Raw genomic sequence first — 15,548 nt, forward strand, 5'->3', positions numbered from 1 at the left:
GAAAGAACAAAATAAAATACACGAATTATCAAAAGTTAAAAAAATACAGACGAGCTAGACTATGAGTCTCAGAAAGCACTGTTCACAACAGCCAGGACATGGAAGCAGCCTAAATGTCGATGGAGGAGTGGATAAAGAAGATGTGGTACAAATATACAGTGGAATACTACTCTGCCATAAAAAAGAATGAAGTAATGCCATTTGCAGCAACATGGATGGACCTAGAGACTATCATACTATGTGAAGTAAGTCAGACAAAGACAAATATCATTTGATATCACTTATATATGGAATCTAAACAAAATGATACAAATGTGCTTATTTACAAAACAGAAACAGACTCACAGACTTTGAAAACAAACTTATGGTTACCAAAGTGGAAATGTGTTGGGGAGGGACAAATTAGGAGTTTGGGATTAACATATGCACACTATTATACATAAAATATGTAATCAACAAGGACCTACTGTATAGCACAGGGAACTCTACTCAATATTCTGTAATAACTTATATGGGAAAAGAATCTGAAAAAGAATAGATATATGTATATGTATAACTGAATCACTTTGCTGTACACCTGAAACTAACACAACTCTGCAAATCAACTATACTCCAATATAAAATAAAAATTAAATTAAAGAAAAAGAAAGTTTAAAAAAATAGAGGCAAGCTAGACTATGAGTCTCAGAGAGGTTAATCTAACACATATATATGGAATCTAAAAAAAAAAAACAAAAAACAAGGTTCTGATGAACCTAGGGGCAGCCAGGAATAAAGACACAGAGGTAGAGAATGGACTTGAGGACATGGGGAGGGGGAAGGGTAAGCTGGGACGAAGTGAGAGAGTGGCATGGACATATATACACTACGAAACATAAAATAGATAGCTAGTGGGAAAGAGCTGCATAGCACAGGGAGATCAGCTCAGTGCCTTGTGACCACCTAGATGGGTGGGATAAGGAGGGTGGGAGGGAGACACAAGAGGGAGGGATCTGAGGATATACGTATGCATATAGCTGATTCACTTTGTTATACAGCAGAAACGAACACCACACTGTAAAGCAATTATACTCCAATAAAGATGTTAAAAACAAAAAGCTGCCTGAAGTCACACAGTAAATGGCAGAACAAGAGTCTAAACCTAAGTCTGCCTAACGCTAAAGCTATTCTGCCACCTTCCTTTGCAATGAGCGAATGCATTCTGTGCTGCCTGGATCCCACTGGGACCTCAGTTGGCTGTTTCTAAAGGGAGCTGAGGGGCAGCCTCAGAGGCTCTGCTCCGAGCAGGGACCTCTCACCTTCTGCTGCCTGATCGCCCTGGTGACCCTCTTCTCCTGGTGCAGCCGCTCTTCCATGTGCGCCAGGGCCTCCTTCAGCAGCGCCTTTTCTTCGGCCTCTTTGGAGGTGTCGTCCTTCAGCTTTGCCACCTGTGACTGGTACATCTGAACCGACACTTTGCTCTGCCTGAGCACACAGGAGAGACAAAGTCTCTTTTCTCCTCAGCTTTCTCACTCACCACCAATGCTCCTGACCTGGGAGATCCTCAGAACACTTCCATATATGCCTGGCTTCGCGGTTTCCTTACAAGTGGGGGGAAGGCTGAAGATGTGGGGACTAGAGGGCAGAATAAATAGCCCATTGGCTGTGGACGTGCAGCATGAAGGGGGCAACGGTTATGCTACCAGCCCCTCCCAATTTCCCAGAGAGGGTGGGGTAACGGATACCACTGAAAATAGGGTGGAATTACGAAAAGCACACACATGGTGAAACATCAGACACATTTATAAAAGGTGCACCTTATTCCTTAACAGTAGGGTACTTTAACTGCTGCTTTCTTGCCCAGAGACTTGGGTCCATAAGGCCCTGAGTCACCATCCCGCCTCCCCCCTCCACACCCAGGCCTCTGTCCTCTTGTCCTGGTCCCTACGGGTCTGTAGCTGCACCGAGGTTTAGCCTGGAGAATGGAGGCCTGGGCCTTTTGCCGGGGACACGGGCCATACTTGAGCTGTTCAATGTCCTCCTCGTATCGTCTCAAAAGCTCTTCTTTTCTCTGCAGCTGGTTCTTGAGTAGGGTGATCTTATCAAACACCAGGTACAGGTCTCTTTGTCGAAGCTGGTAGACTCTCTCCCTCTCTTTTGGGGAGAGGTGTTTCATGGACACGTGACCTGACATATCTTTGATGTTCATCAAAGTCCCGAGGGTTTTGCTCATATCCATGTACTACGAGAAAGCATTTCTCAGGTAAGAGGCCTGGCCCAAGACCGCTGGTGGCCACTTTGAGGAGGCAAACATCTAACTCTGTTTCATTCATTTTCTGCAGTTGCAGAGAAGAAACACATGCTTTGCAAATGAGTGCATTTGGGGTTTTTAGTACGACTTTCATTTTCCCCTGCATCCATTTACACTATGCCTTTTTGAGAATTGGGGTGGGGGAGGGGGAATGACAACAGACATAAACATTCATTCTTACTACCCAGTCTTCCAAGGAATTGGGCTCTGCAATTTCCAGCCCATGCTGGGATAGGAGATGGGTCTCGTGGAGCTACTGTACCAACTAAACATGTATGTGGAGTTGATGTTTAAACTATCTGCAGGGCACACAGGTTTGCACAGGAGGGGACTGATGCTGGGTATACCTACCAGGTTTTCACTGAGATCTAAAGCGTCAGCCACATCCATTTTCCCTAACTTCTCAGAGACCATGATGGACCCTGGGCTGGAAAGGCCATTTTGAGGCTGAAATAAAAAAAAGAAGAAAAACTCTCTTGGCATTCCATTATGATTTTCTACATCCAGAATAATAACCCAAAGAATAATGGAAGAACTGGAAAGTTACTAAAGAATAATTTGAGAGAGTTAATTTTTTTAACATCTTTGTTGGAGTATAATTGCATTACAATGGTGTGTTAGTTTCTGCTGTATCAAAAAGTGAATCAGCTATACGTATCCATATATCACCATATCCCCTGACTCTTGCATCTCCCTCCCACCCTCCCTATCCCACCCCTCTAGGTAGACACACAGCAACGACCTGCTCTCCCTGTGCTATGCAGCTGCTTCCCACTAGCTATCTATTTTACCTTTGGTAGCATGTGTGTGTATATATGTCCACGCCAAGAGAGTTGGTTTTAAATCCACTCTGACTCTGTGAACTGCTTTCTTTATGACTGTGCTCCTACCCCTTCAGAGCACAACTGCCTTTGAAATGATGCATCACTTGTGCCGTTCTTTGGCCACCGTCTCGTCTGTCTTCCCTTTAGGCCAGTGGTTCTCAACCGGGGGTGACTCTGTCCACCCTACCCCCTCCAGGACATTTAGCAATGCCTGGACACATTTGTGGGTGTCATAATTGCTGCTGGCGTCTAGTGGGTAGAGGACAAGGATGCTGCTAAACACCCCATGATGCATAGGGCAGTCTCCCAAACAAAGAGTTACCTGGCTCAAAAAATCAGTACCGCTGATGTTGAGAAGACAAGCTCCAGAAAAATGGAGACCATGTGGCTTTTGCTCACTATCTCCCTCCTTGTGCCCAGCATGGCACCTGTCACCGAGTGGTGCATAGTGGTCATGTTTGTTGAATGAACGAATGAAGGTTAAGTGGAAAATGGCCTCCCTCCTTTATACTAAAGGAATCTCATTTCTGTGCAGCAGAAACCATACCCTCACAAAATTCGGCCCAACCTTCTCCTAGCTCTGGAACCTGGTGGGTGGGCATCCCTTCAGAACCTTTCCAGAGACAATGCAGATAGTGTTTGCAGCTGCATCTCCCTAAGACCCCAACCAGCCAGCTGGCTGCTGGAAGCCCAACTGACTGCATGGAAAGGCCACCAGACTGAATAGGGGACCTGATCTGAACGACTACAAATAACCATAACAAGCCTCCTTAAAAAATAAATTGGCTTTTAATGCTTGCCATGAGCCTCTCTTAGCCCTAGCATTTGTTGGCACTACCCTGAAACCCTCTGAGATTAAAAACAAAACAACTACAGAAATATAAATGCCCCCAAAGTGACTGTGATAGATAAGAGTGGACATATTTGTCTATGTACCTATGGAGATGAGAATAAAAGAGGGTATCTGAAGATGACAATAAACCGGGCAGATCTGCTGCAAAAAGAACCTGAGATGCTGTTCAGCGTCTTCAGCTACCCTGAGCTGCATCCTCTGTACCGCTCCAGACGCCCCCTCTTTTCCTGAGGGGAGGGTCACTAAGGAAGAGCCTGGGCTACAGGATCCAAGCACACAGTCCCCACCCGGTCTCTGCAGGCTCGCAGACAGACCACCAGGGACACACCGCTGGTGTGTCTTCAATCATTATTCTGTGACCTTGGGTGAGGTACTTGACCTCCTGAAGCCTTAATTTTTCTTATCTGTTAAATGGGGACAATAATAGTAACTATGACACAAGGCTGCTACGATGGTTAAATGACATAAGGCATGGAGCCGGCTGAGCTCAACGCCTGGCACACAGTAAGCAGTTCACAGATGTCAGCTATTCTTCCTCCTGCTCTTTCCTTTAATTACTGCCATCCTTGGAGGATTGAGAGTTGGGAGGTTTCCTGCTCTGTGGTGTCAGTGGTGGGATGAGGGCTTGTTGCCAAGGGGAAGGTCAATCTTGGAAGCAGGACCATCAGGACGTGAGATCCAGCTGAGCTCCCCACCTGGAGACAGGCCCTCTACTCCCAACCTCAGAGAAGGAAGATTCGATTTTACCAGGAAGACCAACAAGTTTCTGAAGACTCACATCTCTAGACGTGTGAGCAAATGTCTAGAAAAATTGTAGGAGAAAATGCTGGTACAGAGAGGATGGCTTTATTATGTTTTCCAAAAGCTGGTTTAGACTAGCTGCCGCAGCAAGCCACGCTGACCTGAGCTGTCCATTGTCATGTGTCAGTCAAACACCTGATCAAACATCCATTTAGGATACACGGCACCTTCAACCTAACAATCAAATTACTTCTGAAAATCCTGGAAAACACAAACTATGCTCCCTAAGAAAGGAAGGTTTTCTTGGATAATACTCTTTAAATACTGTTTGACAATAATAACTATCATCTATTAAAGTGCTCGCTATGAGCTAGGCACTGGGATAATCACTTTACATGATGATCTCCTTTAATTTTTCCATCATCATTTTACAGCTGGGAAATGAAGTCCCAGAAAGGTTAGGAGCCTGCCCAAGGTCACAGAGCTTGTAGAGCTGGGATTAGGACACAGGTCTCTGATTCTAGAACTTGTGTCTTCTTAATCATCATGGCTCCCTTCTGCTGCCCTTTATGTGTTCATGTTTTTCAGTTTATAGCAAAAAGCAAGTGTTAGGCAAGCTCATGACATAATGTTGTACATTAGCTTGTTGGATATTTTCTGCAGAATATAACATGTGATGTGAAAAGGAGGGCCCAGAGATTGACCTGGCCAGCATCAGTGCAATGCTATACCATGCTGTACATGATGGGAAGCCGCCTTTCTATTCAAACATTGGATCACTATTACGGCCAGGCACCGACCAGTCCATACAGGTGCCAGCCCATCAGGGAGGACCTGGCCTCGAACCAATGATGTATACAGTGGTGCCAGGGCACACGGCTCGTGTCTGTCCTCATGCCCACCCTCCCCACGTGTCAGTCAATGCAGAGACAAGGTTTCTTTGGTTACCGTTCCGATCTCTACTCTTGAAAAAGTTGGCAAGTCAGGTTTTACATCCAATATTTTCCGAACATTTTTTTCCATCCCAAGGGTCTTTAAGTCTAGAAATGATCCATCCATGTGGTCCTTGTGATCTATAAAAGAAAAAGTTTACACTCAAAAGAAAGGCTCAGGAAGAAGTTACTGCATGTAAAAGTCACAGCTGCTATTTACTGGACCCTTACCACAGGCCAGTACTAATTAGCTCACCATCCTCCCTTGGCAGGTGAGGCATCGAGGCCCAGAGAGGTGAAATGACTTGTCCAAGGCCACACAGCTCATATGAGGCTGCAGCCTCCCAGGGCGGGGGCACTGAGGGGGAACCTTCGGCCACAGGTGTGAGGATGGACTTGAACCCAGGCTTCTGTGTCCTAGCCCAGGGCTCCACCCAGCAGCAAGCTTGGCTTCTTGAAAGCCCTATTCCCTCTAAACAGGGTATTTATCCTGGGAAGTTCCCCAAGGTTGGTCCTTGCACAGCATCAGTCTATGAAAAAGTTTTCACTGGGCCACAGTGAAATAAGAAAAAGAGGGACAAGGTTCTGAGTTTTTCATGAAATCCTGTTTATTTAATATCAAGGCCTGCTCTTGACTCTGAGCTCATGCCTACCCATCTATTTTTTTTTCCTGCCCATCTTTTTTTATAACTCTGTTATTTTAGTTATGAAATGATGGGGATAGAAGATGGTGGTCCTGGCAAATTGGTTAGTCCCTAAAGTGAACCCTCAAGTCTGGGGTCCACGGTTCTCAGCACAGAGGGGGTGACTAGGCAGGAGGAAACTTACTTGACAAGCAGGCCTTCTTAAGTTCTTTAATTCGTGCACGAAGCTCAGATAAAGCCTTTTTCTGACACTGAATGACTTCCTCATGTCGGGACGCTTTGCACTTGGCCCCTAGATCACTGAAGGACTGCTCCTGTGACCAGAATGGTGAGGACAGCAGCTTTATCAGTGATCACAAGCTCCCTCTCTTGTATTTGAAGAAACATGAACAAATCATGGATTAGCAGAAACCCTGTCACTTACTTAGTACCTTGGAAAATATCATTACAGGGCTTCAGCAGAGAAGGAATTAAAAAATTTCATTTCGAATACAAAGTCACATCTAGGAAGATTTCCAACTTTCCTACCGACTGAGCATCACTATAAATAAGAGATCCCCCCTGTGTTCCCTCCCCACGTTTTCTTTCTCTTGTTCTTCTAATGCTCTTCTAAGCCGGGGTTTCCACTTGTTGTCATTCTGGTCTCATCTCTGAACAATCACATCAGATTTGCTCCTGGAGGGGCTTTTTTTTTTTTGCCGGCACCATGCAGCATGTGGGATATTAGTTCCCTGACCAGGGATCGAAACCGCGCCCCCTGCAGCGGAAGCACAGAGTCTTAACAACTGGACCGCCAGGGAAGTCCCTGGAGCCGCCTTTTTTTTTTTTTTTTTTTTTTTTTGCGTTACTCGGGCCTCTCACTCTTGTGGCCTCTCCCGTTGCGGAGCACAGGCTCCGGACACGCAGGCTCAGTGGCCATGGCTCACAGGCCCAGCCGCTCCGCGGCATGTGGGATCCTCCCGGACCGAGGCATGAACCGGTGTCCCCTGCATCGGCAGGCGGACTCTCAACCACTGCGCCACCAGGGAAGCCCCAGGTGGTTCTTATCGGCCAACTTGGGGAAAACCTTCTTCTATGACTTTGTGGCTGAAAATGTAGTCTGCAGAGCTGTGCTATCGGTACCAGCTGGGAGCTGTTCAGAAATGCAGAATCCCAGGCTCCCCCCACCCAAGACCTGCTGAGTCAGAATCTGCATTTCAACAACATCCGCATATGATCCATGGACACCTTTGACTTGAGAGGTGCCACTGTTAACTATCCTGTAATTGGCTGGTTTCTGGAAAAGTAAGTAGCCGTTTTGGCCATGTGTTTCCCCTGATATGCATGAAGAGAAAGCAAAAGACTGAAATACTATTGGTTGGTCTTGCACACACTTAGACACAAACCAGGACCCGCAGTAACGACTGGGATTTGTATCAATAAAATCAGCTGCGGTATATAAACAAAGTACCATTTCTAGACATTTCAATAAGCTTGCCTCTTCAAGTTGATCTTCAAGTTGATCTCTGAGTTTTAGGATTCAAGCTTCATGTTAATTCCTCCTACATCATTCACCCTCTTTAATTAATTTAGCTCCCAACAAGGAGTTGCTGAGATTCCTCCATCTAAGTACGCACCCTCTGTTTCTCATAGGAAAGCCCATTTCATCAGTTTCCAGTAGTAAAGAGAAGGACGGGGACCACCTTACCGATTTCTCTTCCATTAGCCGCTTGACTCTGGCTTTCAGCTTCTCCTCTTGCTGTAGCCTTTCCTCGGTCAGCTTCTCCTTCTCTGCCAGATGCTGCCGAGTTTCCTGAGAACTGTTGATCTTCATCTGAAATGAGGGGAAGGGGAACTGCAGCTGATGGGGGACAGGACTAACGCAGGAGTCATTTCCACTACCTTTGGGGGCGGGACAAAGGTTCACGAAACTTTCTTCAAAACACAGAAAAACGATGCTTAGCATAGTAACTAATAGCTAAGTAGTAGAGCATCGTGGTTAAGAGCTCAGACTCTAGATCTAGATAGAATCTCAGCTCTAGTTCTTTCTAGACACTTCTTCGTATAGAAAATAAGCGGGTGAACTAAGGCAGGCCGTCTTCCTCCTCATTCATCCCTGCCGGCCACTTGGGTGTGGGATTCCGTGGAGAGCACAGGCCCGTGAAGGGGCTCTGCAGCACGCCTACCTGACCTACTGCCCTTTTCAAATTGGCTTTAATGAGGTTTTCTCTGTTCCTCATTTCTTGCAGTTGAAGCAATTTCCTTCTGGAATCCTCCCGAAGCTTCTCTTCAACCTGAAAGGATGATGAAACCGAGGGCTTGCTGCTAATGTGATCATCATGCCCTCTGGGGAAACTCTTCTTGGGGGGTGCTAGTGGCAGTGGGGGAGTCCCTGAGGGGTAGGGACAGCTGCAGCCCAGCAGCAGGGGTCACAGGCATGCACAGGGTGGAGGCAAACTCACAGGGAGTTGCCCCCTACGGGAAAGGGATGAGCTCTGCACCCGGGGCTCAACTATGTTCTACCGCACACTCCCATCCCAGCTCGGTCCCTAACAAGCCGTACGAGACTCGGAAAGTTATTTCACTGCTCCGTGACTCAGTGCCCTCATCTGTCAAATGGGGATGATGATACTAGTATCACTGCATAGAGTTATTGTGGGGATTCAATGTTTGGAATAGTGCTTAAGGGCTCTGTGAGTGTGTTAAGTACTGTTGTAACCTATGAAAGGTAGACGGGAATGTCCGCCGTACAGTCTCTTTCTAATAACTCGTGATGGGTACTTGGAAATGTTATGATTGGGTTTATTATCATAACTGTTTGTCATTACCACTTTGAGCACACTCACTGGTGGTAACCTCTATGGAGGCTTGCTAAAGCAATGTCTATTAAGAATTGCAGCCTGCAAACGAAGGCATTTAAAGTGGAGAAGCTTGCCTACTTATCCCCCCTTGCTTGGGTAACAGTCAATGCACGGTAGGCTTGGGAGTGCTCCACGCTACCCTTGGCTGGCCAGTGTAGGCCTCGCAGCTGCTCAATTCTTGGATGCACCTGCTGAGCCCTGGGCCCTGGCACTAACAGGAAATGAGGCAAACTCTCGTAAATAAATGGAAAGTGTTTGTGCTGAAACAAATTCACAGGCTGTTTTTTTAGGGATCTGAAGAGGGGGATCACAGGGATCTAATAAAAGACCCAGAAAAGCCCTTAAGAGATTTCTTCTGAGTAGTGTGGTCCAGTGGAAGAGCCTCTACCCAGCTCCGTTACCTTGGAAAAGTCATCTAAACTCTCTGGGCCTTAGTTTTCTCCCAGGTCTAAACATGCTCTGACTTCTATGTCAGCAGCCTGTTTCATGTGCTGCAAAAGCCAAGTCCAGCCTTGGACTCTGCCCCTGTCTGTGTTCTGCATGAACAGCCCCCGTTCCCAGCCCCAAGCCTCAGAGTCACCTTCAGCGGCCGCCCTGCTCCCTCTCTCACACTCGGTCGTCTCACGCCTGTCCTCCAGTCCCTCTCACATGCAAGCTGGACTGTGACAACTGGCCTCCTTGCCTCAAGTTTAGTTTCTTCCAGTGCAATCTTAACGGTACTGTGAGAGTTACCCAGCTGTAAGGCAGCTCTGTCCAACAGAACTTTCTGCAATGGTACAGGTACTCTGAGCGAGGCTGTGTTGTCTAATACGGCAGCCACCAGCCACATCTGGGGATCAAGCACTCAAAATGGGGCTGGTGTGACGGAGGAACTGAATAAATAATTTTATTTAATTTTCATTAATTTCAGTGTAAACAGTAGCATGTGGCTGTTTGCTACGCCAGGGTAACTGAAGTCAGACGAACCTGCAGTCAGACAAAACCGACTGTGCCATTGGGCTAGTTACTTTACTAGTAACTAGTAGCCTTGACTTTCTCATCTGTAAAATGGAGAGGATGATTTCTAGATCACAGTGCTGTTGTGAAGATGAAGAGATGAAATGTTCAAGGGAACACCTAGTAAGTGAGAAATTGTAACTATCATTGTCACCCTGATTACTGTCCACGAAGGTCATTGCATCAGTCACTTGTTCAGAAGCCATAGTAGCTCCCCACTGCCTGTGTGGTACAGAGCCCAAGCTCCTGAACTAAGGCAAAACACCAAGCCAGGGATTCAAGAAGCAGCTACGAACTCTGAACGAGGTAAATAAAACTGAATCCACACCTAGATAAACCATAATAAAACTGCTGGAAATCAAGGGAAAAGACAATCTTAAAAGCAACCGGAGAAAAAGACAGATTATGCAAAGGTACAACAGTTAGGCTTACAGATGACTTCTAAATAGAAATAATAGGAGCCACAAGACAATAGTGACATATCTAATGTGCTGAAAGAAAAGAATTGCCATTGTAGAATTCAATACGCAGTCAAATGTGTTTTAAGAGTGAAGGTTAAATATACATCTCCAGGCAGACACACAGGCACATGTGAGAATTTGTCATCAGCAGAGCCACAATGAGGGAAAACATTAAAGGGTATTCTTCAGACACAAGAAAAATGAACCCAGGTGGGTGATCAGAGATGCAGAAAAGACAAGCAACAGTAAGGGTAATGTGTGGATATGATACTGACTATAGAAAAACACTAATAATGTCTTGTGGGGTTTTAAGTATGAAGAGGAGTTTAGAAAATGACAGCAATGGCTTATAAATCTGGAGGGGGTAAGTGAAGTTAAGGTGTTTGAAACTCATTGCACTGTCAAGGAGAAGGGCATAATTATCAACTACTATTGCCTCTTGGTAAGTTAAGAATGCAGGGCTTCCCTGGTGGCGCAGTGGTTGAGAGTCCACCTGCCGATGCAGGGGACATGGGTTCGTGTTCCGGTCTGGGAGGATCCCACATTCCGCGGAGCAGCTTGGCCCATGAGCCATGGCCGCTGAGCCTGTGCGTCCGGAGCCTGTGCTCCACAACAGGAAAGGCCACAACAGTGAGAGGCCCGCGTACCGCAAAAAAAAAAAAAAAAAAAAAAAAGAATGCATATTGTAGTCTTCAGGATGACTACAAAGAGAATAGTAGAAGAGTGAAAAACTTAATTAATGTGTGATTTTGGTGAGTCAAGGATGAATGCTATTGTCTTACTATTACTAAAAGAATAGTAAAAAAGTGAAATATTTCCAAGCTAATAGAGGGGGAAAGTGGAATAAGAGAAAACCATCCACTCAGAAGGAGGCAAGAAAGGAGAGAAAGGAACATAACACAGATGGTACAACTGGTATTGAGCAAGAAGGTAGATTTAAACCCCAGTACATGAGTAATTACATAATATAAATGGACTAAAAGTCAAAGATTGTCAAACTGGATTTTGTAAAAATGATACGTTATTTAATGGCATATGTCTAAACCTTAAGACAAAAATTGACAGAGAACATATGAAAAAGATATGGTATGAAAACTCTAACCAACAGAGAGCCAGTGATGAAGCTAAATGACAAAGGAGACGTTAAGGGAGAAACACTACTAGAGATGAAAAGCGACATTTCATGATGATCTAAAGTTTTGCTCTACAGGAAGTATTAGGATTCTAAATTCATATGCACCTAGTAACACAGCCTCAAAATATATAAAGCAAAAATCGTTCATATTAAAAGAAGAAACACACAAATGACAAACATGTTGAGATTTTTAAAAACATTCTCAATGATGCAACAAAAAGACAAAAAAAATCAATATGAGAATTTAAGTTGGAACAACATCATTGGCAAACTTGATTTAACGGATCAATTCTTTCTTAGATAATTTCACAATTAAGATCTGAAGGCAGGCTAGGGTTGTGGTTACACACAGGAGCTTTGGAGTCAGGCAGACCTGGATTCAAGTTCTGCCACAACTACTTTATGCAAGTGAACTTGGATAACTTCCTTCACCTCTGTGAGCCTCAGTTTTCCCGACTGTAAAGTGGGGTGAATACCAGTATAGACCGCATGGGGTCATTGTGAGGATGAACAGAGATGATGCAGGTGGAGTGCTTGTCCCAGAGTGGTTCCCAGGCTGACCTGTCCCTGCCATACCTTGTTCTTTTCCTGCAGCGTCATAGAGATCAGGCTCTGCTCGGTACTGCTCCTTTTCAGCTCCACCCTGAGCTTCCTCATTTCTTTTTCCATGTCATGGATTTGCTGAAAGAGTTCCAACAACAGGGAAGTCAACTTCACAACTCATTTCATCTGGTTCATTAAGGCAGAAACCTAGTCTGGGATTCGCTTCATTCCTTCCCTTGGGGGACAATTCCACATCTTTGAGGCAAAGTAGACTTTCTTTCAACGGATGCAATGAAAGGGCTGGGTGAGGGAAAATTTGAGTTTCTTTTGAAGATCAGCATGGATCCTGGATTAAACAGTATAAGATACCTATCCACTCATTAGAGTCTCTTTCCTTGGGGCACATTTTTGAGTTCAATCTAAATAAGGGCTGTTTGGAAGACACAATGGGCACAGTTTGGAAGAAAAGAACAATGACATTTTTCTTTTATCTCATTTGAGGCAGAGAAGTGTGCTCCTGACAGGGAGAAGAACACATGTCTTCTGCCCCCGTCGCAGGCACCGTCCTTCCCAACGGATGGAAAACGTATGCCTGGTGATGTGCACGAGAGTTCGGGCCAGTACAGGGGGTGAACATTTACATTTAGTGGTCATCTTTTCATTTTATAAATTTTTATGTTCACCTTCCATACAAGGCCAGTGATACATTTGCTTTTTATTTTGTTTTTATGAATTGTTGTAAAATTGAATGTATTTAAGCAAAAATACTTCAAGAAGAGTTGTGTTAATAACAGTGCTCAGGGCTGTGATAAAACTTGTGACAGTGGATCATGAAAGTCTGGGCATCACAAGTCCAGGGGTAGGGACCACGGTGAATTTCTAGCAGCATATGGTGGCCACCTCCCATCCCTGTCCCCAGGGGAAACCTGATGAGGGGCCTTGAGCCAACTGCCCAGAAAATCTGGGGAGAGTGTGTTTTCCATGGTCTTTTCACCCATCTCTTTGAGGCTAGCAAATCAAAGAATTAGGAGACTACATTAACAGACAAACACCCAGAAAGCCCCAGAGCTTGTGCTAGCTAATGGGCCAAGGAACCCCTCCAAAACCCTCAAGGCCACAATCTAGGCTTTCAGTGGACACCTAGGGGTCAGGAGGTTCAACGCACGGTTTTGCAGAGTTTTAACTCTTTCTCTTGGGCTTCCCACTTCTCCTTCTGGGCATCTTCCTTCTGTAACTCTTCTTTCAGCACTGAGCACTGTGGAGAAAAAGGACAAAGCCACGGGGGCTTGGCTGGGGGTCCCAAGTACCTGTGTTCACGCCCAGGTGTGTTTCCTGCTGTATAACCCAATCACACCTCTGAATTCTGAGAGGCGAGACCATTTGTGGGATGGGAGCACGGGATCCTGCAGTCATTCCCAGTTCACCCCTCTCATGAGTTCTGAGGAATAGAGCGTCTAAATTCCTCTTCAAGAGCCAGCAAACTTCACTTCAGGGGAAATCCAGCTTTGTAGAGTCTGGGTACTTAGGGTGCAGGAATTGGGATGTTTTCACGCTGTGACCGGTGAGGGTGCAGGGGGCCGAGCCAGAGAGCTGGGGTCCATCTTAGGGCTTTTGTGCAGGTTGAGTCTCAAAGACACAACTGCCCCGACTGGTGTGGAGGGGTAAACGGAGCTGTCTTGCCCGAGGGTGGCTTGGCAACAGGCATTAAGTGCATAAGGATGGATGTGCCTTCTTCTGACCCAGCAATTCCCACTTTAGGAATGTACCTTAAGGACAATGACTGGAGAAATAAGTAAATCTGTAGTTTCAAGGATGCTCTTCACAGAATTGTCAGTAACCGTGGAATAAAAAAAAAAATGAGGAAACATCCCAAGTGTTGTTTAGAACAGCAGACCACTTTATAACACTGGGTACATCCAGGAGAAAGTATGTAGCATTTAAGACGAATGATAAGAGCGCTGATTTATTAGCACGGGAAAATAGTAAGTATTTAAAAATTTTAAAAAGGTGCATAGAATAAATTCACTATAAAATGATTGATTGATTGATTTCTAGGCAATATATAGAAATAAGACTGGAAGAACATACATGAAAATATTAACACTGATTTCTCAAGGTAGCATTTCCTCTCCTCTCTTTTTATTTTTTCTTCTCAATGTCATCTACATATTTTTCTAAAATTAACACACATGGTGTATGTCATTAAAAAAAAAAGGCATCTCAAATGTTCACAAGAGCAGTACCCTTGGTGGTGACGAGCCCTTGTGCTACTGGCCAGCACAGTCTAGGGGAGAAGGGACCTCATTCCGAGGTCAACAAGGAAGGGGAAACGGGGACATAAATCATCCAAATGCACTTCAGGAGGTAGAAGAGCCAAGCAGGTGCTGTCTTTGCAGATTCCTTCTACTTAGCACCACCTCTGCATCCCCTTCCCGTACCCAACACACACACACACACACACACACACACACACACACACCACATTAAACAGCTATAGCACATGCCTGGGAAGACACTCTGCTTGGGAGATACGAATGCAGAGGGCTTGGCCAGGCAGCCGACCCAGGGCAGAGGCAGAAGAGCACAACTAAAACCAGCCTCCCACTTCTCAGAAAACGATTTTGTCATCCCCATTTCACAAATGGGGAAATGGAGGCCAAATAATTTACAATGAAAGAAAGCTCTGGGATTGGACCCTGGTCTGTCTGATCCCAAAGCTTGTGCAGTGCCTTTCACCAGCTCCAAACTGGGTATGGTACTATGTACTAGGTATTACTTATTTTGCCTTTTCCTTGGAACCTCAAGATCTGTTCTCACCCCACCCCCATGCAGACCTAGCTATCAGGTAGCCTCTGGGAATCTCTGAGTTGCCACCTGAGATGAAAGCTTCGAGGTTTTACCTTGACTCACAGAAACAGGCACATCATACAAATACTGAGAAATCTTATCCTCTAGAGTCAGGATTCTAAAGTTAGCATTGAAGGCAAGATTTGCAAAGAGTCAGTTACATGGAAAAAGCTCTTTGCTTGCCTACCACGTTCATCTTCCATAGAGACATTCTACACACTAAAGTCTAAGGAAGAAATGAGAGTCTGCGTGTTTGCATCTGGATCTTCAGGTATTCTGCTTTGAAGACAATTATGAGAACCAGTGGTGCTGGGACCATGATGCAGCCGTTTGGTCATCCTTGCTCACAGAGAGATCGTATTCTGTTTAATGTTAAACTTTGTACTGGCAGTATATGCTCATAGGTGGGTTTGTTGCTGGGATTAAACAAACTCATTTATAA

At 45.3% G+C, this 15,548-nt stretch overlaps 1 protein-coding gene and 1 pseudogene across 2 annotated transcripts in view; one reads left to right on the forward strand and one right to left on the reverse strand.

Moving 5' to 3' along the window:
- LOC308611519 (centrosomal protein of 78 kDa-like) overlaps positions 1-15,548 on the forward strand; it is a 739,857-nt pseudogene that overhangs the window by 265,928 nt on the left and 458,381 nt on the right. The gene's annotated exons all lie outside the window — the stretch shown is intronic.
- LOC308611511 (forkhead-associated domain-containing protein 1-like) overlaps positions 1-15,548 on the reverse strand; it is a gene marked incomplete at its 3' end in the record, with an annotated part of 91,669 nt that overhangs the window by 6,920 nt on the left and 69,201 nt on the right. The window contains exons 9-16 of the mRNA XM_081260254.1: positions 13,425-13,514; positions 12,293-12,397; positions 8,456-8,557; positions 6,469-6,598; positions 5,657-5,781; positions 2,642-2,737; positions 2,001-2,221; positions 1,299-1,464 (exon numbers count right to left, since the gene is read on the reverse strand). Of these exons, the coding sequence (XP_081116380.1) occupies positions 1,299-1,464; positions 2,001-2,221; positions 2,642-2,737; positions 5,657-5,781; positions 6,469-6,598; positions 8,456-8,557; positions 12,293-12,397; positions 13,425-13,514 (1,035 nt within the window). The remainder of the gene's footprint in view (positions 1-1,298; positions 1,465-2,000; positions 2,222-2,641; positions 2,738-5,656; positions 5,782-6,468; positions 6,599-8,455; positions 8,558-12,292; positions 12,398-13,424; positions 13,515-15,548) is intronic.

The sequence above is a fragment of the Mesoplodon bidens genome (genome assembly GCF_964165515.1).
Source record: "Mesoplodon bidens genome assembly, contig: HAP1_SCAFFOLD_120, whole genome shotgun sequence".
Classification (NCBI taxonomy): Eukaryota; Metazoa; Chordata; class Mammalia; order Artiodactyla; family Ziphiidae; genus Mesoplodon; species Mesoplodon bidens.